Source organism: Diorhabda carinulata, chromosome 2 (genome assembly GCF_026250575.1).
Source record: "Diorhabda carinulata isolate Delta chromosome 2, icDioCari1.1, whole genome shotgun sequence".
Lineage (NCBI taxonomy): Eukaryota > Metazoa > Arthropoda > Insecta > Coleoptera > Chrysomelidae > Diorhabda > Diorhabda carinulata.
This window is the reverse complement of record NC_079461.1, coordinates 33,107,237-33,130,999: the sequence shown is the minus strand read 5'-3', so window position 1 is coordinate 33,130,999 and position 23,763 is coordinate 33,107,237. Positions and strand designations below refer to the sequence as shown.

Genomic DNA, 23,763 nt, shown 5'->3' with positions numbered 1-23,763 from the left:
GATACGCAGACAAGATGATTGGGTGATGCGTAATTTGCATTTGTGTCAATGAATGTAGATGACACTGAATCAAAATCAATGAAGGCTTTTCTTCCATATCCAACATATGGAATGGGTTCCTTGTGAACATCCTTTACAATGTTGTTACGTTTCGCCCGGTTTCCAATGAGAGCAAAGTTTCTATCTGCCTCAGAAAATGGGTGCCCATGGCTCACCAGAAAGATGTAGAGAAATAGATGCATACGGTTTTTCAACTGACAGTTGGCAATCTGCCTTGAACTATAAAGGCAACCTGGAAACAGGGCGGTAGGTCTTGATAAAGAAGAAGAATGTGTTCTACCATTTTCTTCTATTAGAACTGGAATTTGTACTTGCGTCTTATACTTCATAATCATTCTAGAATCAAATTTACAGGGCCCCTTGACATGATGCAAAAAATTGCATGCAATTCCTTGCAAGATCAAAATATTTCATAGATTAATATTTCACGTCATTTGACATTATGTCAGTCTCTTACCTCTGCATCATGGTTGCCAATCAAAATTCCAAAAGTAAGAGTAAACAAATTCCTAGCCTCAAACTTTATTTGATATTTGGTGGGCAGTTTAAAATTGAAAACAACAAAGTTAATTAAAATAGATAAGAAAAAAGTGGTCAGTGCATCACTAGCAATAATTATATCTGCCTGCCTTCCTTTGGAAGTCTGATGGACAGATTAGCTAAAGAACTAGACGAGAAAACATAGAAAAATTAGTTGAGAATTGATGAAGAAACATTTGAAAAACTTCTAAGGAAAATGAAACGTAATATCAGCAATTTGCGCATGCTACTAAATACAATGTTCACGTAAGGATTCACGTATGCGGTACGTGTACTACGGAGTTAACTGAAAGTGTTTCAATTTATTTAGAATGTCGTTAATCACGTTTCAGTTGAAAGGTATTAGTCGGTTAATTATTGGCTCACGATGCCGATTATTATTTATGAACTAGACATAGTAGCGGGCGTAAACGCCGCAAACTGTAATCACTATATTTTTCACCATAGCGATAATCTGTTAAATACGTTTATTACACCAAGCGGAACGACTTAAACATCAAGACTGATTCATAAGTAATGGACCGAATTTAAACTACTCGGTCGGAACGAAAAAATATAATATTTTCATTAACAATCGGCGATCTCCAATATTTTGATTATAGAATAAAAATTATAATAAATGTTTGAAGTCGGCACTTTCTACACATTTCCGGAGCCTACGGAAGATATTTCTCTAAAGATAGAGGAGTTTTCAAAGATTCTGACTTCGTAACTTTGAAGACCTACGACTCAGAAACGAGCGGTCGTGTGAGAAATTTTTTTGTATGTCACAGCATTATTTTTACGTCATCTAGTCACTGTCAAACTTTTTGCATCGAGTCCCGGAACACCCTGTATATTAGAGATGGAGATAACGATTCTAAGACATACACTGCATGTCATATTTTATTATTATATGCAAAATTTTATATTTGGAAGTATTTTTTTGTACTTCAAATAAATAGAAAACTGTAATTTCGAACTTGTTATTAATCATATTTGGGATTGTGGAAATGAAACACATTTTTAAATTTTAATCCTTTGGCATAGTATATTTTCATTATATACTGAAAAATTATAAATGAACAAATTATAAATCTTTAATTTTTACAAAAAACAAATTTGTAATTATTGCATATTTTATATACAAGAAAAACATTTAACATACCTATTACATAATATTTTATTATTCATTTGATTCATATAAACAACTATACATTTATCGCCCCAACAGGTAAAAATCTATAATTTTGTTTTACTACAACACATTAGAACAGGAAAATTACATTTTCATTTATATTCACACAGATATTGTCATGATTCTGAAACTCAATAACCCTTTGAGTGGGCAGCAAATTGACCCCTTGGAACAGTTCTGCTTTGAAGCCCAGTTGATTCACTAATTTTGGGAAAGCCTCCATGCCCCACAACCATTATTGTTTTATATTTTTTCATAATCCATCGAGATTGAAATAGAAATTGAGGAAATACTGTTCTAAGAACAAAATCAAGATCTGAAGAAAAATGGTTTACTTGATCAGAATAGTAATAGCCAGACAAACGATGTCAGTCGGCGTATTGAGACAGGTATTTCAATTGAAGGAAAGTCAGGATCAGGCTGAAAGGATCAACAAGGCCTACAATGTTTAGTAAACAATTTACGATATCTGTCGGCGTGTTGAAACAGGTATTTCGATTGAACGAAAGTCAGGATCAGGCAGAAAAAAAGAAGAGAGAAGCTTTGGTTAAAGCGGGTCACGGAAAACAGGTAGTCAGTTTGCGAAAATCGGGCAGAAAATTCGTAATATGTTAGCAGCCTTCTAAATGAATAGAACGTAGTTCAAAAATCAAGAAAATCGACACCCGAATATTTTGATAAGCAACAAATGGATAAAAAAATCTCAGTGACAACAAGTTTTTGTTTGGAAATCGACGACGAGTCATATTTTACTTTTGACGGGTGTGAAACGGCGATTAATCAACTGAGACCAATTGGACAAGATATATTATTGTCAAAAAGGAGAGGAAGTAAATTTAGAAGTGTATTTCAAAAGATACAAATAGTTCAACTCGAAAGTGTTGATAGGGTTTGCGATATCTTCTCGTGGTCTTTTTTCAGCATACATTTGTCCTTCTGGATATTCTGTAACCGCCAAAATATATGAACAAAAGTGGATTATATCTAGTTCATAATGAAAAAGCATCCCGAAGGGTTGTGCTTGGTTAGGACGTTGTGGAAGCTTTTGCAGAGTTGGATATTCCTTTTATCGAGAAGTCTAGAGATGTTCCTCAACTATGTCCAATTGAACGTTTTGTTTATCCTGATGGTTGGGAAGCAACTAAACGTAAATAATTGAGAAATTGAATTTTGAGAATATTCCATGCAACATTTAAAAACCAAAATTAGGAAGGCTGCCGATTCAGTTATATAAAATGTGTGTAATTTTAGTATAGTAACCATTGTTTCATAGAATAATCAGCAAATAATTAAATTAAAACAGTTTATACGGATTTTTGACCACATACTCTCATCGTACAGTCATCCAATTCGAAACGTTTGAAATAGCAGTCTTGAGTTCTGAAACACCCTTTGGACTTCTTCTTAGCGTGCCGTATCAAGTCTCCTTGACGTTGGCGATCAGCATGGCAAAACTGTTTCTATCTTGAGCTAGTCTTAATTTCTTATCCCAATCCATATTCTTCAACCAAGAGGCTTGTTTCCTTCCAATTCCTGTACAACCTTCATCTTTACGTATCATCATCAACCGAATGATATTAAACTGTCTACCACGCATTATGTGTACCAAATAAGCTATTTTCCTGCATTTAATGTTATCTACCAACTCACGAACCGCGTTTGATCTGTTAAGGACTGAATCGTTTGTTTGCGTAGCTGTCCACGGTATCTTGAGCTTGCGTCCATATAACCACATTTCAAAAGCCTCTAAGCGATGGTGAGAGTATGAGAGTCTGACTCCTCTGTTGATTCGAACGCCCGCTCTTTGGTGCCAATATAATTTTCCGATGATTCTTACGTCGGAACTATCAACTCCTTTTCTCTCAATATATTTATTAACTTGTCGTGTTGTACATATTTCCCTTGGTCCCGGCATTTTTGTAGTAATATATTCAGTGCAAAAAGTGCTTTTCGTTTCCCAAGTCATTTCTGAAGCCGAATTGAGTTTCGTCTTGATCTTCTTCGCATTTTTCATGATTCTTGTTTTGTTTTTTGTGTTTGTTGTTTTTTGGACTAAGAGGATCGAATAAGTGGTTTTTTTGCGATATTTGTAGAAATTATAAGTTCGGCAACTAAGTACTTTCGCTTTTTACTGATGGAGAGCTTTGCGTTATTTTTTTAGTAACTGTATCGTTTGTCACGTAATACTGATCACATTGACGTAACTTTGAAATCAAGAAGTGTGCGATTTTTATCAGAGTTATTAATTGTGGGTTATTTTCGGCATATGTTACGCTGCTGCGGCTCACAAAGAAACATGTGAAGCTTATGGTGCTGATTGATTCTGGAGATTTTTCCCTCAAAGATAGGCTACGTTCTGGTGGACCTACTGAAGTTGATGTTGACCAAATCAAAGTCATAATTGAAAAGAATCATTTTATAACTGTTCGAGAGGTTGCGAAGAGGCTACACACAACAATTAAAAAACACTTAAAATGCCTTTGTGTTTTATTTTATACTACAAAACCAAAATTACTTTGTCGTCAACCAGATTTCGTATATTGCAAGGTACAATTAAACTTATCGGCTTGAAAATTTTCCCATATGAATATGAATAAAAAAAAATTAACCTATTCATTATTTTTTTAGCTAAATCAGTTAAAATAAGTACAGTTACGTGTTGGGGTAGTAAAAAAAGGTTGTACGTATACAAAGAGAGGACTGGCCTGAATATAACATAACATCTTTTTAAGTTGCAGACAGACTAGAAATTTTTATATACAGAGTGAATTTTAAGTATGCAACGCCACAATTACATCCGAAACGGTTCGCAGAATTTTCATGAATTTTTGTTTGTAAAGAGGATTCGTAATACGGCCGAAGTTTGTTAATATACAGCTACAACTGCACACAGTTGTTTATTATTTACTTGAGAAAGAATGAATTATTATTATAATGATATAAACAATAAGAATGTATCTAATATCTTTAATAATTTATATCCTAACCGAAACCCACGAAGATATCGCAAATGTAGCTAAGATAAAGAAATTCATTTTAATAATTTTAATAACGAAACATTGTATTTCGAGGACAATTAAAGATCTGATGCTTTATATTAATAAACTCCTGGATAAATGTGAGGTAACCTCGTATTGGACTAAAACCGTGTTAACATTAACTGAAAAAGTACTGCTTAAAGCAAAGTTTATGTTATAAGCAAGCTGTTGATTGTAATTGTTTGGAAATTGATTTGGGAGTATATAAGTAAAAAAATGAACCGCCAAAGAAATTGTTCAATGGTGAAGGAGGTCCTGAACGAAGGATATTTCATGCGATATGTTGCTGGTTTATTAGAAAGATATCATTCCAGCATCAGTCGCATAATGAGGGGACATAATGAAACGGGTTCGTACCATCGAGGATCAGGACAAGGGCGAAAACGTTGCACTAATCAAATGGATGATCATTTTTTGAGACAACGTGCTAAAAAAACGAACGGTTAGAAGACGTTTACATGAAGCAGGGTTAAGCAACAGAAAACCAGCCAAAAAAAACCTTGCATACCAGAAAATACAAAGTTCAGAGATTAAATTTTGCAAGAATACATCAGAATTGGACCATCAATGATTGTAAACGGGTTCTGTTCTCTGGCGAAGGTTTGTCAGCTATAATATCTCTCCTAAAGTGCCTTTTGGTGGTGGCTCTAAAATGTTTTGGGGAGAAATTTGCTTCGATGCTTGTACGGAATTGCTCCCTATACATACGGGGTCTATGAATGCCCAATAAAACTTTTGCTCCGTTTGTTGGGCATAATTTTTTATTCATGCAGGATAACGCTCGTCCCCACGTGGCAAGACAGGTTATTGGTCACTCATGATTTCGAAATCCCTTTATTAGAGTGGCCATCTAACAGTCCGGATATTAATTCTATAGAACATATATGGATAGATAGTTTCTAATCACAACCAACTCGTAGAGGTCGCTATTGAAGAATGGGAAAATATACCGTGAGCTTTGATATCAAGCATGCCGCGACTCATGGATGCAGTCATAAGAAGTAGAGGAGGGCCTACGTGGTATTAGGGTTGATCAACATGCATTTATTCTCTTTTTACGATTTTTTTTTTCAATTTGGAGGTATGATGTATATTTCCAGTAAAAACAAACAAACAAATAAGGCGAATTGAGGTTATGTTAAGGTCATATTCGACTAATTTGTAGGTGTTCATTATTCTTTCAATGCAACTTGAGACTAAGTTGTATTTATATTTGTCCAGGAGTTTATATACAAAGAGTTATAAAAATTTTATCAATTTCTGAGAATAACTCTAATAATGAGAGATAAAAAATTATTTTCATACTGCGTGTGAAAATGATTTCAAGATTTGATTAAATATTTAAATTTCAAATATCTCGAAACAAACTTTTGGTGGCACATTTCTTTGGTCCGACAAAGTGTCTAATTTTAAAAAATCGGTGTTTTAAATTAAAAATCCTTCCATTTCAAAATAATTCAAAACCGCGCTCTGTATTAAATATTATTACTTTATTCATTTAATATCAGATTTAATTTATCTAAATCTCAAAAAACGATACTTGAAATGTATCTTATCTAAATCGTGGAAAATTTATAAGAATCAACAAAATTCTCAAAAATCTTCATGTAGGTTATGGTACAATTTGAATAGTGATAATATAATCCAGTAGAATTATAGTCCAGTTAAATTAGACTTGTTTCGAAACAAAAATTATATGCGGATGTCACGTTTTTTTTTGGTTCGGTACGCCAATAAAGGGTGTAAAATGTAGGTCATTTCTTTTGATTATATAACGCACCTATCATTTAGGGCCATACCGACCCTGTTAACTTTGTATTAGTAGAGAGGAAGGCGGGAGGAAAGTAAGGGTTTTCCCTCCAAATTTAGGGGGGGAAATATAGATTGTTATAACTTCTAATTACAAATTAAATAAAATAAAGGTATAATAGTATAATATACGATTTAAAAAAATCAGAATCTGAAGAAAATTATTTGTTACTTGAAGTTTTCGATGATTTATGAATAAAGAATTTTAAAAAATTATGTTGCTGAATGAAATTATTTATCTATTGTTAGAAATTTATTATTTGTTTAATGATATTTTTAATGTTTTATTCATTTAAAAATATTCAATTATTTATTTTATGAAAAAAAGTTTTTTTATGAGGAATCCATAGAAATTATTGGGATTTTAGGGGTTTTTGATAAGTGCTTTCGGGAGATGAATTTTTTAGTTGAGAACACTGGTATTTTCTACATGTTCTTTATTATTTTCTAAAAACTGCCATATTTTATATCTTTAATCTTTTTCTCAGTGTAGTTACAATTTCTTTTTTTATAGTTTGAAAGCAGTACCAATTAATTTCCATCAAATATTTATCCATTTATCCTCAATTTAACTAAAAAAAAAATCAGTTTTCACCTTCTTTTCAATCTTTTCTTTGTGTTATAGTACAAGAAAATTTGTGTCGCAACTATATTTGACTTGAAGATTTATCAATGTCAAAATTTCTAACTAATAATCTTGATTTTAAATTTATATTTGTATGTTATATGGCAATAATAAAATCTACAGGGTGTTATTGTTCTTAATAACTTTCAAAAACTATCATATTTTATATTTTCAATATTTTTCTCAGTGTAGATAAGATTTTTATTTTTTTTAATAGTTTTGAAGCTGCACCAACCAAATTGTCAACCAAAAAATCAAGAATTTTAACAAAAAATTTCAGTTTCAACTATCCACATTCTTCGAAAAACATCTTTTTTCAAGTCAATTTGACTGGACTATTAAATTGCGGAGTGTGAGTTGAGATGAATTGAAAAGCAACAATAAAAAAAAATAATTCCTTTTCTAATCTGTCTCGTATATCAATGAAAAATTGAAATCTAAAGAAATACCCTAAGCAGCTATCTTAAAGCACAGATGCTTCGGCAGTACGACTTGCCGAAGTGTTATTATTGTTGTTTATATTATTCGAAGCTGCGTTTGATATTTCACCTGCGTGACTCGAACAGTAAAACTTTTTGTGCGCCACGAACGTCGAATAATAATTAAAATAAATGTCACATGATTTACAATATCTAGCACCCGACCTAGCCGCTTCCTGGACATGATCCTCTTCGTCATTCGATTTACTTTTTACATTTTTTATAGCCGCTTCTTCTTTTATCAGAGGCTCATCACCTTGGGCTATTATTACTTCTGGTTCTATAGCTTCTTTTTTCACTAAGATTTCTTCCTCTTCGTCGTCCAGTACTGGCATGGATTTGTGTTTATCTGACAGACCGTTTACCGATGTTTCTTCAGTTATAAGAGCGTCATGGACTAATTTCATATGTCTGATTACGTTGGCTTTGTAAGTGGAATTGTATGAGCAATGGAGACAGTAGTGTAGGTTTTCTGAAACGTTAGATTCTGCGATAGGAGAAGACACTTTTTCTTCGGAAGATTCGGCAGATGTTACGTTCACTTCTACAGTATTCGAACCTTCGTCTTCGAGGATATAGGAGATGTACTTCTCTTCCTGGAACCAAGTAAAAAACTGATTAAGTGCTATTGAATCGATTGTATCATCAGTTAGTATGACGCGGTTATAATACAATTTGTCTGAATCTAAATATTTGTAATATGAAATGTGAGGTATATTCGATTGATAATTTTCGATTTTGTTGTATTTGTAGATGATTTCGAGGGTGGTTTTGGACCTCCATAGGTATTTTATGGATGAACCTGCATCTCATTCTTCTATCTCCAAAATACGTTGACTCCTTTCTGCTATATGACTTGTCTCTACCTGAAATGATTATAAATCTTTCGAATTGTTTCAGTCCTAGATTTTTCCATCAGTAAGACTCCATCTGATCCTCTAGCCATCCGTTCAGGAATCTCATGAGGCCATAATATGGTTCTGATTCAAAATATGTTACCCTGGAAGCGACATTGGAGTTACTTTGTTAATAGTGAGTGCTTTTCCTAGTGATATGAAAGTGCCCAATTAAGTTCCCTGTGAATTTGATCGATTCTAGAATCATTACGTGACCCGGCGGATTCCTTGACTGAATTAGCCTATAAGGACCACTAAATGCCTCTTTTTTACCATAAGTTAAAGGGGAAAAAGATTTGGCACCTCTAAGGCTGCAAGGGGGACATGCTAACATGACTTTGTGATACTCAAACATTTGTAGATAGCTCGCCTGTGTGTTATTAAGGTCGCGGCTTGATTATGTGTTACCTGGGTCCCTTACCAACAGTTTGGTATAGTTATCGTTGCTCAACGTATAGTCATTCGTTTATTGGCGTCGAAATTTTCGGCTTAACTCGGCATTACTATTGGTAGTGTGTAGCAACAATGGACATCTTCAGTATCGCAAAATAGAGGCGCGATGGGTTCACAAATTGTTGAGCTTCGAGTAAAAATTTATGCGGTTGGAAGTTTATCGCCGCTTACTGACGCAAAACGAGGCGGATCTTCACTGTTAAGAGTTGAGGAAGAAGAAGGAAGGGGCGACAGTCAAAGCGAAGAAAACCAGGTCCGCTGGTAAGATCATGTGTACTATATTCTGGGACCGATGGGGAGTGCTGTTCTTTGACTTCTGCGCACGCAACGTTTTATAAATGCTTCATACTACTCTAACCTTCTGAAAACACTCGATCAAAGTGAGCAGTAGTCCAGCGCGAAGTGCAATTCTTCTCCAGGATAACGCGCGCCTTCATATCCCGACTCAAGCTAGATACAATACTTAAAATTCAAGGACAGTCAAACTTGACCTCTCAACATTTTTCATTTTCATTGAAGCGCGCCAGTAGAATTCATCTACCTTTGATCTATTTGTCCCTGTTTCGTCGGAGAGCAAACAATGAAATTTAATACGAAAACTTAAGTATACTCCTTACCTGTAAATCAGAAGATCTCTTATCAAAATGCATCCGAATATGTGTCCTCATCCCCCTCAAAGTATTTCCTTTATACCGACATATAGTACATCTGTAAGCCTTCACTCCTGTATGAGATTCCATATGTCTTTGAGCTGCACTTGCTGTAGGACTGATGACGTCGCAACAGGGACATTTCCATCCCGATAAATTAACCCCGTGAGGGATACACTGATGTCCAGGTTCCGCTAATCCTTTACATTTTCCGCATTTACGAATTTCCACTTCTCCCCTTTTAAGACAGTAATATGCTTGATGAGCATTGAGATTATCTAACGACGTGAATTTGATTCCGCAAGCTAAACAAATCAATTGCTGATATTGTCCTGCCGGGCTAGTTGCCTCCAAGCTGCCTGGACTAACCGGAGGACTACCGGAAAACTTTGAAGAGTTTTCGTCTTGATTTCGAGCGGAGCAATAATGTTTTTTATGTACAACATAATTTTCGAGTTTGCAAAACACTATATTACAGTCTTTACACTTTGACACACCTTGTTTCACTAAAACTTGAGGCATGACTGGAGGTTCTAGTCTCATTTGTACGTCGGGAGCGAGTAGCTGCAGAGATCCTCTCATCAATAATGGATGCAAAGAAGGATTCCCTTCGAACGACTGAAAATTGTTCGTTTCGGGACTTGTCCTCGATTTTTCTTGTGTTGGTTTCAAAACAGATCTTAATCTCTTCGGACTACCACTTCTGGAAGCGTCATCTTTAACTTTAGGCGAAGGTGAGGAGTCACAACGAGATATTGGAGTCGTTGGTGGTGAGTTTTGTGAAGATTGTATCGATTTACTTTTTTCTGGACTGACAGATTGAATTGGAGTGATTCTATCCTGTTCCTCACTAAAATCTACGATCAGATCGTTATTGTCTGGAGATTTTCGAATACTTAAATCTAATGGTGCCGAAGAAGGAAGCTCTTTAACGGGAGGATCTTTGGATTTAGCGTCAGTTGATTGCTGTTGGTTGGCTAGAGCGCTCGTCATAGGTTGTAGAGTTCCGTTTGGAAGAAGAAAACAAGGAGTATCCGGATTTGGTAGTCCTGATGGTACGGACAAAGCTGGAAATACACTAGCACTTCTAAATAGGGAATATGGCACAATTATAATGGGATTTGTAGGTAAAGCTAAAAAGGGTTGTTGCGAAGAAGGGGACGATGGTGATCTGCACGGTCTAGAATCGACGGGAGACGTTGGTGACGATCCTGATGTACTAGAAGATGCCTTTGTTGTTGTAGTAGCAGTTGTTGAAGGTTTAATTGTATGCCTCGAGTTGCAGTAATGCATCTTGTGGGCACGATATGTTTTTTGAGAGCTGAACTTTATGTCGCATTCTGCGCAGTATCTATCCGTATTACTAACACCGCTACTTTCTCCATTCGGCGTAGTTACGATATTTAACGGACTAGGACTAGGAGATACAGTGTGCATTCTCATATGACGGTTCAAACTAACTTTTTTATCGGCACTATACGAACAATGAGTACATGTGTATTGTTTACCGCTACGGATGTTTTTAGTAGGCGGTTCTGATAAATCGGCATCTGATTGGTTTCCGTTCGGATCGGTAACTGATTTGGAATCGTCGTCCGTTACATTCTTAGTTCGATGAGAACAATAGTAAGTTTGGTGTGCTTCTAGAGTACTTAATGATGAGAATCTTATCCCGCAAGGAGAACATTGGAATATGGGAACGGTAGACGGTCTAGATTCTTCGACTTGCGTTTCCGGTATGATATTCGGAAGAAAAAATCTTCTTGACGCTAATGCACTTTGAATGGCCGGTTGAAGTACCGTCAAATAACTACTGGAGAAATCAGATTCTATTTTTGGGTTCGTTAAAGTTATCGGTTGAGTTTGCAGAGCCGGATCTGTCGCTAAATTTGCTTTTAAACGAATACGGGGAGTTTTCTCATCCGGTTCGTGTTTTATTGCATTCTCGTCGATCGTTTCTTCGGTGGTTGAAGTTTTAGATGAGGGCGATTTTGAAGATGGATTGGTAGAAGTAGCATTTTCGGCCGGATCGCTGTGCCAATCTTCAACTTCACCTGAAACAATATATATTAATCAGTTCGAGATCTAGAATCCAGAATTTAAGCTGATATAACCAAAAAGGTACTACAGATAAATTTAAGGAAACATTGATAGAAATTAAAGATATAATTTCGATATTGAGTCACTGTTTTTCCTTTGTGACCCTAAATTCTTATTCGATCACATTCTAGAATCCAAAAATTATGGAGGTGCTTCGATGTACCGGGTGGGCAACTAAGAACGGTCGTCGGTCATATCTCAGAATGGATTAATACAGTCAAAGAGGTTGTGAGTGGCTAGATAGTCATAAGAAGACTTTAGGCAACTAAACTTGAGTCGTAAATGCCAGGTACCGATCCCAAATTAACCCCATCTCACCGAGGAGCAGCTGGTTTACGATTTGCCATAGAACACGTTAATTGTACTGACGAATAATGGGACTCCGTTTCTCTTCTTTGACCAAAGCAGGGCATGTTTGCGATAGAAGAGGATGAGTCTACCGCGCAGTGTTGTATAAAAGAAAACGTGACTTTTGGAGGAGATTCCCGGATGATCATTTCAATGGAAACAAAAATCGAGTTAGTTTGGATGGACTGATGGATTGACCAATGCATATCCCGGACTTACATCCTATCAAGTATTTATGGGATTAACTTAAGAGAAAAGTTCGGGCTGGAAATCATCAACCAGCCACAACAACGGGCCTCGAAACGGCGCTCATTGAAGAATGGGATAGCATCGAACAAGATCGAGTATAAAAAGTTATTTGTTCCATGAAAAAGCTGTGATTAAGACCAAAGTAGATAACACTAAATATTGATAGGTTATGACGAGTTCAAGCTTGTATTTACTGTTAATTATAATAACTTTTTGTTTGTTTTTTTTCTTTTCCAAAAAAATAACTAAATAACAACATAGATCATTCATTATAAAGCTAAAACTTTAGATGTTGAAATCAGTTTTTTTGTTAGAGATTTTTGTCCGCGAGCGTACAACTTGAATCGATTTTGTTGCTGACGAGTGTATATTTCAATAATGGAATCCGTACAAATTTACACTTTTAGTTTTTTGTAATGTAATGGCAAATATAAACTTTTTAGTTAATTCTCAGATCTACATGGCGAGTAAATTCCAAAAACTGATTTGCATTTATCAAATAGTCGCCGTTCAGTCTAAGATAACGAGTACGATCCACGTCGGTTGGTCGAGACTGTGGCAAGTTTCGAGAATGCCAATTACCCAACTCTTCACTAAAGTATACACCAAGAATGTTTGATTATATATACGAGTATTCATATTATTGTTACGAGTGTCGGAAACTCAGGCATTCCATACACGTTTACGTCGCGGCACCTTCGTCGATAAACTCCCCGGACTTAGTTACACGTAACGTGTTTCTAGTTAAGCCTTCCGCGAATATATTCTCAACATTTTCATATTTATGCAATCGGCTAACGGGAATTTTGCACTTGAAGAGTCAACGGCGCGGCGGCCATAATAATCAAGAAAAAATTATAAACAATTTTTTTAAAATTATTTGAAAAGTTAATTGAACGTCCATGAAATAACGTACAAATCCTTATTATGTATTAGATGTCCCCATGACGATATTAATTTTTCATCAACATGCCAGGAATCTTCTGGATTCGTACGATATCATCGCTTTGCATTATTCAGTTTTTTTATATTACATCTGATCGAAACAGACTAACCAGCAATTTTATTTCAACCTAAATAAATCTATATCCTTAAAACTAAGTTAAGACTCAGTTCTTATCTGTGAACTTTTATTCATCATTAAACCTTTACGCTTTTACTCAGTATTTACACCAGCTCTGAAGGTTTCGTCCTTTTCAGTTTTCCGTTTGGGTGGTTTTTATCGAGTAGCTAAAGCATCTCGATGTATCTATCCTGTCTTAACTGTTGCTTTGATGAGGTCCCTATGCATATTTGCATTTCGATTCATTATTTACTAAATATAGAGTAACATGAGAAAAAATTTGGATTTAGTGATATCTGCTCAATTAAAGTAACCAGTTCAGTAATCATAAACTAAGATATCCCTCTGACGATCTTAGTTTTTCACATGGATTGACGAGAGCAACCTGTGTTTCCATATGGTAGTTCCATTCCCTTTACTGAGAATTCTTCGTTTGATTCGTTCGTTTTGTTTTATGTGTTTTATTCTCCACTTTTCAATCCATTCGTCGAATGATTAGTTGCTTTGGTGTAGCTTCTTCCACACTAGTTCTTGTTGAGTATCAAAGATTCTCTCACTGAGTAGAGTGGACACATGGAAAGTCTTGCCTTATAATGTATCAAGCCATACAGAAATTAATCAGAGAATTTTCATAAGGTCTTAGTTTGTTTTGGGTCAATATGATTCTTCTTGACAGTAACAGAGATGAGTGGCGCAAATTTTTTGATCTAAGGAAAAGATGAGAAGATGACCACTACGTCTTCAAAGTATAAGAAGCCGTTTTAGAAAGGTCACGATGAAAATTCGTTTTGGAACTGGATTGGTAATATGTCACCCCTAATTAACCCTCCAGGATGGTTCGATTGCCTTCTACTTGCCATTACTTAATTCCCTTTACAATCTTATACAGTGTATCAAATTTTGTATTTTTATGTTGAAGGATTACAAAGAAATTAATATTTTTCGAAATTTTGGGCACTACTTTGAGGCTCCATGAACTCCTCAGGAATGGTATATGGGTAAATTGCCTCCAATTGTCATATTTTGGGTTCCCTTTTACCTCTCTGCTCTGTGTTGGTAATTTCGCGTGTCACCCAGTATATTTACTTAGTAAAAGTATATAGTCGAAAACAAAAATTTCGACATGTTTCAGATGGCATATCAAATCAATCAACTCTGTTTTAATCAAGCAGGGCTGGACTCTGAAATATGAAAATATAATACATCAAATACTTTTTATTTTTTACAACTTTCGCTCTACCTATCCCCAGACACAGAATTTTATGTGGAAAATTACATATTTACGAAAAGTTTGTCAAAGTTCAATAGTATAAAACACAATAGTCCGTTGTCGAAATATCTCGATATTCTTCACTTAAGCTAACAAATCAGTCGTATCTACATCTACAAAGAAAAAAAAAAAGAAGAAGAACGCGTATACATTTTGTGCGGAGGATGTGGTTACCATGAAGAATCAGCGTAGGACGTCCACTGATAGACTGCTTCATTAAAGTAAGGTTTCGACATGCCCGATCCGTGTACATCTAGTCCTTATCAACGATGCATTTATAACAACCTGTTCGCTGTTTAATTCCTCTACTCTCCTCTGATCGTAACTCGTGAATTCTGGCACGTATTTTATTGCTTATCGTCGAAAAATATCATTAAGACTTCTTCAAAGTCTTATCAGAAGCTTGTTTCTAAATACTTACTAGAGAAAGATTAGTAACCATTATTATTAACAATAATAGTAGTATTTGTAATTGTGATGTATATGTTTAACTAAACAGAATCTAGAAGTCAAAATATTCAACACAGAAAATAACTTAGATGTAATGTTAATATCCGAAGCACACACGACAAACAAAAATTAGCAAATTACTCAATTTACGTAACCCAACATCCCCTTTCAAGTGCCATAATGATCGAAAATACTATAAAATACCATGAAATATCCCACTGGCGCTGTAATCTAATTGAATCTGCCGTTTATTGTCCTTAGTCTAAAGAAGAACGATTTTCAACGTATTTCACCGCTTCATCGCAACACTCCTTCAATGGGGCTCCAGAATAATGACATAATTGGACAGAGAACTACTAGAAAGCATGCAAATACTAGATGTCATTGATTTTTGTGTCACCAAAGGAATCCCTGCAAACGATTTAAAAGTACAGACATCTTTAGATATCTAATCATTATACTACGGATTGTTATTGAGGACAAATTACGGAACGCAGTAAACTTGAAGCCACCTCTAAGATCTGGACAAAACATCTAAGAAGTTGTCGTACATCTAACCACAAACCTTCAACAAGCTGCATTGGTAGCTTCCAGTGAAATGAATCATTAGATAACAGAACCAGGATTTCACCCTACAGCTCGATGCGACGATATTTGCCGATTAATTTTCAGTTTAAATCCCAAAATCGAGTTACGAGGTTGCGTTAGAAAACCAACGAATTGGCTGTGAGTAAAGTAACTTTTTTTCACTCGTAGGTATTGTGAATCGTGAAAAAAGTATTACTTTACTCACTTGTTGCATAAATCATTATTCCATTGTACATTTAAACATACAAGGTGAATCAAACTAATCTATCAAAGTAATTACTTATTACTTTCAATCCAACAGATTGTTCGTATATTTTTATTGGCTTATTAATAATTTTATCGAGTATTTTTATGGGTACGTACAAGATCGAATTTGGAAATTCGTATCGTCTATGGAATTAATTAGATAAAATATCCGAAATTTTATTACCCATAATACCAAAATGTACGATAAACAATAATTCGATAAGTTATTGTAAAATAATGAAATCTCAAAATCTGGAACCGATATACTCGCAGTATTATATAATAAGTTTTAGAGAGTTTTGGCCGCATGTTCGCCTTGCGATATTTCTGTTCATAACTGATAAGAACAGCTTTGATGAATATAAATAAAGTGGTAGCGGCAATGCTATCGTAGCGATGCAAGGGGCTGCCCTCGGCCGCCCCCGATCACCCGCGTGGGCGTCCGCCATCCCCGAGAGCCAAGGATATTTAGATATTCTAATAGTGGTGGAGCTGCCAGATAACATGTATACACTAGTGCTGGTCTGGAGCGATAAGCGTCTCGACGGCGAAGTCTGCCACTGATAAAGACGCTCTGCGTCGTTGCTGTTCTGTTTCTTGGTCGAGATAACGTGGATATCGGTCCCACCGCAAAAGAGAAAGAGAGACGGAGGAAAAGATTTCCAGTTCCAGAGGGCAGATGTCGGAATTGAGAATATGAGTGAGTGCTTTCTGCAACGGAAATACTTTTTGTTCGGTTTCCCTATTTCGATTTTTTTATTTTCATTCCGGTTTCTTTTGAGGTTCGATAGAGAACTTACATGCATTTTGTTTCGGATACGACGACGTGTCATGATCTTTGTTTCCTTTACAACAACAGCTTTCCATTTTCTAAAATAGTAAAAGTCTAATACCGGGTTTTTCAATTTAAATTCCAGCTCTACAACTTTTTATTTACATTGTTACGGATAGAGATACACGATTACGAAATTATTTACTTTTTCTTGACGAATCGTCGCGATTTTGAGTTTCATTTAGTTTCAAAAAACAAGTAAAACTTGACGATTCAACCTATTTCGGTGTTTATAAAAAAATAACTTGATATTGAGAATTTGTAGGTATAATAATTATAAACCACCGACAAAAATTATCGCATCACTGGTATTTTAAGATATTTTTAATACTTAATCTTAGTTTTTTGGGACAATCTGTATATGTATCAACTTAATAGATATTTCTGGTTAAAAAATTTTACAATTTCTTGCATTGAGATCGAGAACTTTCTAAGCAAATTGTGTTATTGTATAGTGAAAATTTAAATTTATTTTGTTAATAATGGATGTGCCTTAACGTTTAACAAGACATGTGACGAATAAAGAAGCCGCTAGAATCATCGAGTCATACAAGATGCGTCGCCGGGTTAATTGGAGTTCAACAAAGCACCATATCCAAAGTTGTTATTCGCTACCAAGAAACAGGGCAACTAACCAGAAGACCCGGACAAGGCCGCGGAAGGGTAACTTCGGTAATAGATGATCGTTATTTCAGGTTAACGGCATACCACCAGTCGAAGGCTGCAAACAGATCTGTTGGCTGCTCGTAATGACCGAATAAATCTACAAACAGTTCGAAATAGGTTGAGAGAAGCAGGTATAGGAGCCAGAGTACCAGCTAGAGGTCCACGTCTTACCAGAGAACATCGAATAGCAAGATTGGAATTTGCTTGAGAACACGCACATTGGAATATTCAAGATTGGTCCAATATGAATCAAGATTTTATCTGTATTCATCAGATAGGCGTGTACCAGTATATAGGCGACGTGGTGAACGGCACGATCTGGTTAATTTTTGTCAAACTGAAAGCTTTGGTGGTGGCTCTATCATGGTTTGCGGAGGAATTTCTTTCGAGGGTCGCACGGAGTTAGTACCAGTGAATGATGAAAGACTAAATGCTGACAGGTATATAACGAATATCCTAGAACCCCATGTAGTGCCCTATATGCCTCATATTGGTGACAAATCTGTGCTAACGCTGCTTGAGTGGTTCGGTACTTAAAAGAGGTCGAGATACCCACCCTGAATTGGCCTGCCTGTAGCCCGATCGTCTTTGTTTACGGATTCCTTCGCATTTATAAAGGAGATGTTTGGCGGTTTCCTTTCGTTCCTTACAGAAGCGGTAAGAGCTGTCAGAAGTTTCTCCATGTCCTTCAGATGGTAGTTCACCGGACCGCGTCCATTAACTCTCCTAAGCTTGTCTTTGTTTAATGAAAGGACCTTTTTCAGATCAGTTGATAGAATAGGAGATTCGATTGTTTTAGACCTGGGGTCTTATTCCATGTTTGTGATTTCTTTTCGTTTTCCCACTCTTTATGACCATGACTTGATGGATTTTTGGTAAACCTATAAAAGATTGTGTAAACCACATATTTAAAAACTATTTGAAGACCAAAGAAACAACTTTGAAGTATAGAAAGCAACGGAAAAACTAGAAATTCTCCAACAAGAATGAATATTTCCTCGATGGTCGCTAAAATTCGTCACAGCTAAGAACCAAAAGAAGAAGAGCAATGATAATATTGATTTAAAAACATAGATGGCTTTAGCGTTGACGTATAGATGTTTCTTAACCATCCCTAGTTATGGTGTACGTAATAAAACTTAAACTATGATGGCGTGTATTAGTTTTCAAGACGTATGACCTACATCTAATACTAACAAACGTGAAATAATAACGGAAGTATAAATATAAGTAGTTGAAACGAAAAAAAAAATTTTCCAAGTGATAACAACTTGATAAACTAGAATTTATCTTTAATATAAATCAAGAGACTAATTGTCTCTATCCAATTAAACTTTGAAAAGTCGATCAATCTGCATTATAAATTCGTAGAATATAATAACATGTGATTATATCTCTACTAATGACGTACATTGCCTTGATCTTGAAATTGCGATAAGATTCAGAAACTAGATAATTTGCCGGGAATAAAAATTAATCTGGTAATTAAAAATTATAGCGGTGCTCCTCGCATAAAATTTAATTTAATATGATCCGATTGTTATCTACTGGTTTTTGAATACGGGATACTAAATAAATTAGTTCTTCTTTAATAAATTACTTTTAATTAAAATCAACGCACAATTTATTCCAGTGTTGCCGATACGATTATTTTCAAACTAAAAAATCTTTAGTTAAAGGGTCAGTTGATATCTTTTCAAGGTTTGAAGGTCTTCAACAATTTCTTGAGGTGATGAAAATCGCTGTCCTCGCAACTCATTTGGCAGTGGGAGACAAGAAAAAGTCATTAGAGGATAAATCGGACAAAAGCGGGAAATGAGAAATTAATTCGATGGTTTTCTCCTTGAAATATTCAGTGCTTTGTGCGGGATCCATCTTGAAACATACGTTATCTTTCTCACGCCTAAACGTTCATGCAAAATCAATTGTATTGCAGTGATATTTTAAAAGACACCGGTAAGTCAAATGCCGATCTTCAATCATGTTGCGCACATCATCGATGTTTCTCGGAATACCTCATTTTGGCCGACCATATCGACATTCATCACCGACGTATTTTGAGTTCTTTTTCACCCAAAACCATAACACATCACTCAATAAGTCGAGTTATTAACTAACTTTTTGTCAAAAAACTTCTCGATGCCGTGCTTTTGGAAGGATTTGTCTTTTGTGTCAAAATAGGCTTCAGTTTCAGCAATTGCTTCTTGGTTTAAGATGAATTTCTTGCCGATGAGCATTTTTTTGAGATCATAGAATAGCCAGTACTCACTGGGGGCTAAATTTGGACTATACGGTGAATGAGGAAGCAATTCGAAGTGTAATTCGTTCAATTTCACCATCGTTTTGATCGACTTGTGAATCGGTGCATTGCCTTGGTGAAACAGTGGTTTTCTCTTCGACATATAAGACCGATTTTCCCTGATGTTTGCATTCAAACGATCCAACAACCCTATGTAGTATTCGATATAGATTGTCTCTTCCTTTTGGAGATAGTCGCTGAAAAATATTCCGTGCGCATCCCAAAATACTGAAGCCATAACTTTCCCAGGTGACTGTTCTGCCTTTGGACGTGGTTCATCGGCTGCAGTCTATTCAGATGATGATCGTTTTGACTCTAAAGTGAAGTTGGAATCCATGTTACATTTCTTTCTTTGCCAAATTTAGTACCTCACACAAATTAATGAATTAGAAAAACCCGACTGATATCGCACCCTCGAAATTCTATTCTATTGCAAAAAATTTGCAATGCAAACAAATAAACCTTGAAATAAGCAGGCAGTCGGTTTGGCGACCTTAAGATCTCTAAGAGCTGTCGTTCTAGCGATTTTAAGTTGAGTTGCACCGCGGCCAAGAGATTTTTTCCCGCTTCCTACGTTGCTTATTCGGGTACTGAAACTGTTAATTAATTTTTTTTGTAGCGGTTCATTCATTCGCCATACTTAACAGTTGAGTACACAATATTTATATTGATTTTTGAACTTATGAATTTTATTTTGGTATATTTAGAGAATAAATTGCAACACACCACAATCCTCAATTAATTAAATCCCCAATGATGAATACATTCGAAAGTTCGGAATATATATTAAAAAGAGTACACTTTGGTGTTTGATTTGCCACACTTCCACTGCGAAAACTATTTTTTATGGTATAAGTTTTATTGCTTGTTCATTTAATTTGACGGAAAATCCTAATTTGGAACTCCTTCAGATGTTAGTAACCCCTGGTGGACCACAGCTTCGTGAGGAGTGTAGTGACCCCCTAAAGATTACAATTGTGCTACTTTGGCATACTAGAAATATTACAATGGTGACATTTAACAAACATAATTAGTCAAAAACGATCAATTGAAGAAAATGCGATTGTTTGAATATGATAAAAGAAACGGACATTATTTTCCGGTCCCCTTTTGTATGAAACAACGCTCCGTTCCTGTTCAACACAAAGTCGCATCACACTAATTTTCCCTAACTAAAACGATCTGATGCAGTATCAATTTTCTATACCATTAGTTACTAACTATAATATCTGTAATTACCAAATCATCTTCCATCATGTCGATATGATCTCTCTAAGTATTATTGTAATGTATACTGATAATCGCAATTACTGTTACTAAACAAATGATGGAATAGTAACCACGACAATGGAACTATATGCTAGAGAGATCAATGTTGAAAAAAAATCAGTCTTATCCGATGGACAAGTCTAATACTTGTTTTAAGTCGTGATAGATATATCAACATGGTGATCAAATTAAAACTAAAACATCAAAATAATTTTATATTCCTTTATACCATAATGACATTCTTATCGATTACGTTTCTAGTATGGTCTAGAAGTTATCTTTGTCTTCTTTGTCGTGCCAAATCAACGAGTATAATTACCACAAATTTATTTAGACAATTTGTTTATCGTTGCCTCTAGAAGTTGATAGAGAAAATTAAATACTACTACTTAAGCTTGATCCACAAAGCTACACGAGGGAAAGCGAATGCGAGAGTGTGAAGTGTGCGCTTGTGTCCTCTCGCCTCGATTTGTTTCGGTTTTGCGAATGAGGCAAAAAACTTACGCACTTATTTACTTTACTTGATGGAATGGAACCAAATTGGAATCCAAAAAATGATGTTATAATGTTAAAGGCACATAAAGAAGCTGACTTGAATCACGTCCATTTTGTAGTAGAGTAGTGAGCTATTGAATAAATCGAGAGTGTGGTTGGGTAGCATTCCTCCAAGACTTCAGTACAGAGCGTCGAGGATGCACCTCATGATAATTAATTTCTTTATATAGCTATTGTGGTGTATTAGGGTGGTGCTCTGCTTGTTGAATTGTCTACGATAACATTCAAAATTTGAAAATCGTCGTGTTTCATGTAGGTAGCCTTCGGTTTCTGAAGACGATAATTTGCTTATCGAAACTCGCGAAACGGTTCCGGAAATTCGAACAGAAATCAGTTGAGATTCAATGAAATGGGAGTCAAAAAAATGTCAACTTTAAGCGAGGACGAATAAAAACAAGACAGTTGCAAGGAAAGAATATGCAATGTTATTTTCAAATTATATATATCCAAGTAAAAATTTTGTTCACAATTGCGTGAGAATCTCAAAGGACCTTATTAAATAACAGTTTCGTTTGCTATCAATCCAATTGTATCCTGATTATTGTTCATTAGAAGTGGTTGACCAAATATTTCCTTTGTTTTTTCAACTGTTTCATCAATATCTTTTGTTTTTGAAAGCATATTCAGAGACGAGGATGTATCGATATCTAGTTAGCCTATACCAGTTCCGTGCATAAACAAAATATTGCGTTACCATAGCAACGAACAATAAATTATTAGAAGTGTAAGTGTAAAGTTTGACGTCAAAAAAGTGAACCAGAGTTACGCAAGAAATTAAAAGAAAAAAGATGTCCACCGAAATTGTGAAAATTGAAAAATTGGAGTATGGAGCAATCATCAAGTACCTACCTGTATTTAAAATGGTTCAGAGGTAAGCAGATTTACGAAGATATGCTTAATACCCTTGGTGATCAATGTCCTTAATATGCGACCGTGAAAAATTGGACTGCAAGCTTCAAAAGAGGTAAATTTTCCATTGAAGATGAATTCCGATCGGTTCATGATATGATTTTATCAGACCGTCGAATTGGGCTAAAACGGATATCTGAAGCACTAAAAATTTCATACGAACGCGTTCATCATATCACATCAACTTGGAAATGAGAAAAATTGCTGCAAAATGGATCCCCAAATGTTTGAATGTTGACCAAAGCGTGCAAGGGTAGAAGCATCGCGTTCGATCTGTGCTAGATTTGAAAACGATGTAAACTTCTTAAACCGAATTGTTACTATGGATGAGATTTGGGTACATTTATACGATCCAGAAACAAAGCAACAATCGATGGAATGGCGACAATCTGGGTCTCCAAACCCTAAGAAGTTTCGTGTCCAAAAATCAACTGGAAAAGTTCTTGCTGCAGTTTTTTGGGATTGCCGTGCAGTAATCATGATTGATTTTTTGGATAAGGGTAGAACAATAACTGGAGATTACTGACCACTCTACGGGAAAAAAAATAAATAGAAAAGACGCGGAAAGCTATCCAAAAGTGTTTTGTTTTTGCAGGACAACGACCTTGCACACAAATCTCATGTTGCCATGCAAAAAATTCGTGATTTATGGTTTGAATTACTAGAACCCCCCCTTATTACCAGATTTGGCTCCGTCCGACTATCATCTCTTTCCTCAACTGAAAAAAAGGTCGTAAATTTTTTTCCAGCGAGGAGGTAATAAAAGCTGTGGAGGTCTGGTTTGCAGAGCAAGAAGAAACATTTTTTTTTTGGTTAGGTTAGGTCTAGAGACGTTGCAAGTTCGTTGTAATAAATGTATCCAATTAAGAGGAGAATTTTTTGATTGATAAAATATTTTGATATTGAAATTTTGTTTGATTCTATAGTAGAGTAAGATTTTTTCAATATATCTAATAAACTAAACAATGACTGTTTATTTCATTTAAATAAGAACAAAAAAACGGTTAGCACTCAATTGGACACAGAGTATATACAAAAAAGTCTATTTCATAAGAGGATAATAAAACTGATACTCCACACGGTAATCTCGTGACAATGATAAATTGCATTTAACAAATTTATATCCAGAGATACAAGCAGTTCGTCTACTCGAAAAACGGCAACTATACATATTCATCAAGAGTCAGAAAAT

At 35.4% G+C, this 23,763-nt stretch overlaps 1 protein-coding gene across 2 annotated transcripts in view; it reads right to left on the bottom strand.

Moving 5' to 3' along the window:
* Positions 1–1,602: 1,602 nt before the first annotated feature.
* LOC130890771 (zinc finger protein ush) overlaps positions 1,603–23,763 on the bottom strand; it is a 181,244-nt gene continuing 159,083 nt past the window's right edge. For both annotated transcript variants that reach the window (XM_057795081.1, XM_057795080.1), the window contains 2 exons: positions 9,695–11,781; positions 1,603–8,324 (listed from right to left, as the gene is read on the bottom strand). In XM_057795081.1, the coding sequence (XP_057651064.1) occupies positions 7,713–8,324; positions 9,695–11,781 (2,699 nt within the window). In that variant the 3' untranslated portion in view covers positions 1,603–7,712. The remainder of the gene's footprint in view (positions 8,325–9,694; positions 11,782–23,763) is intronic.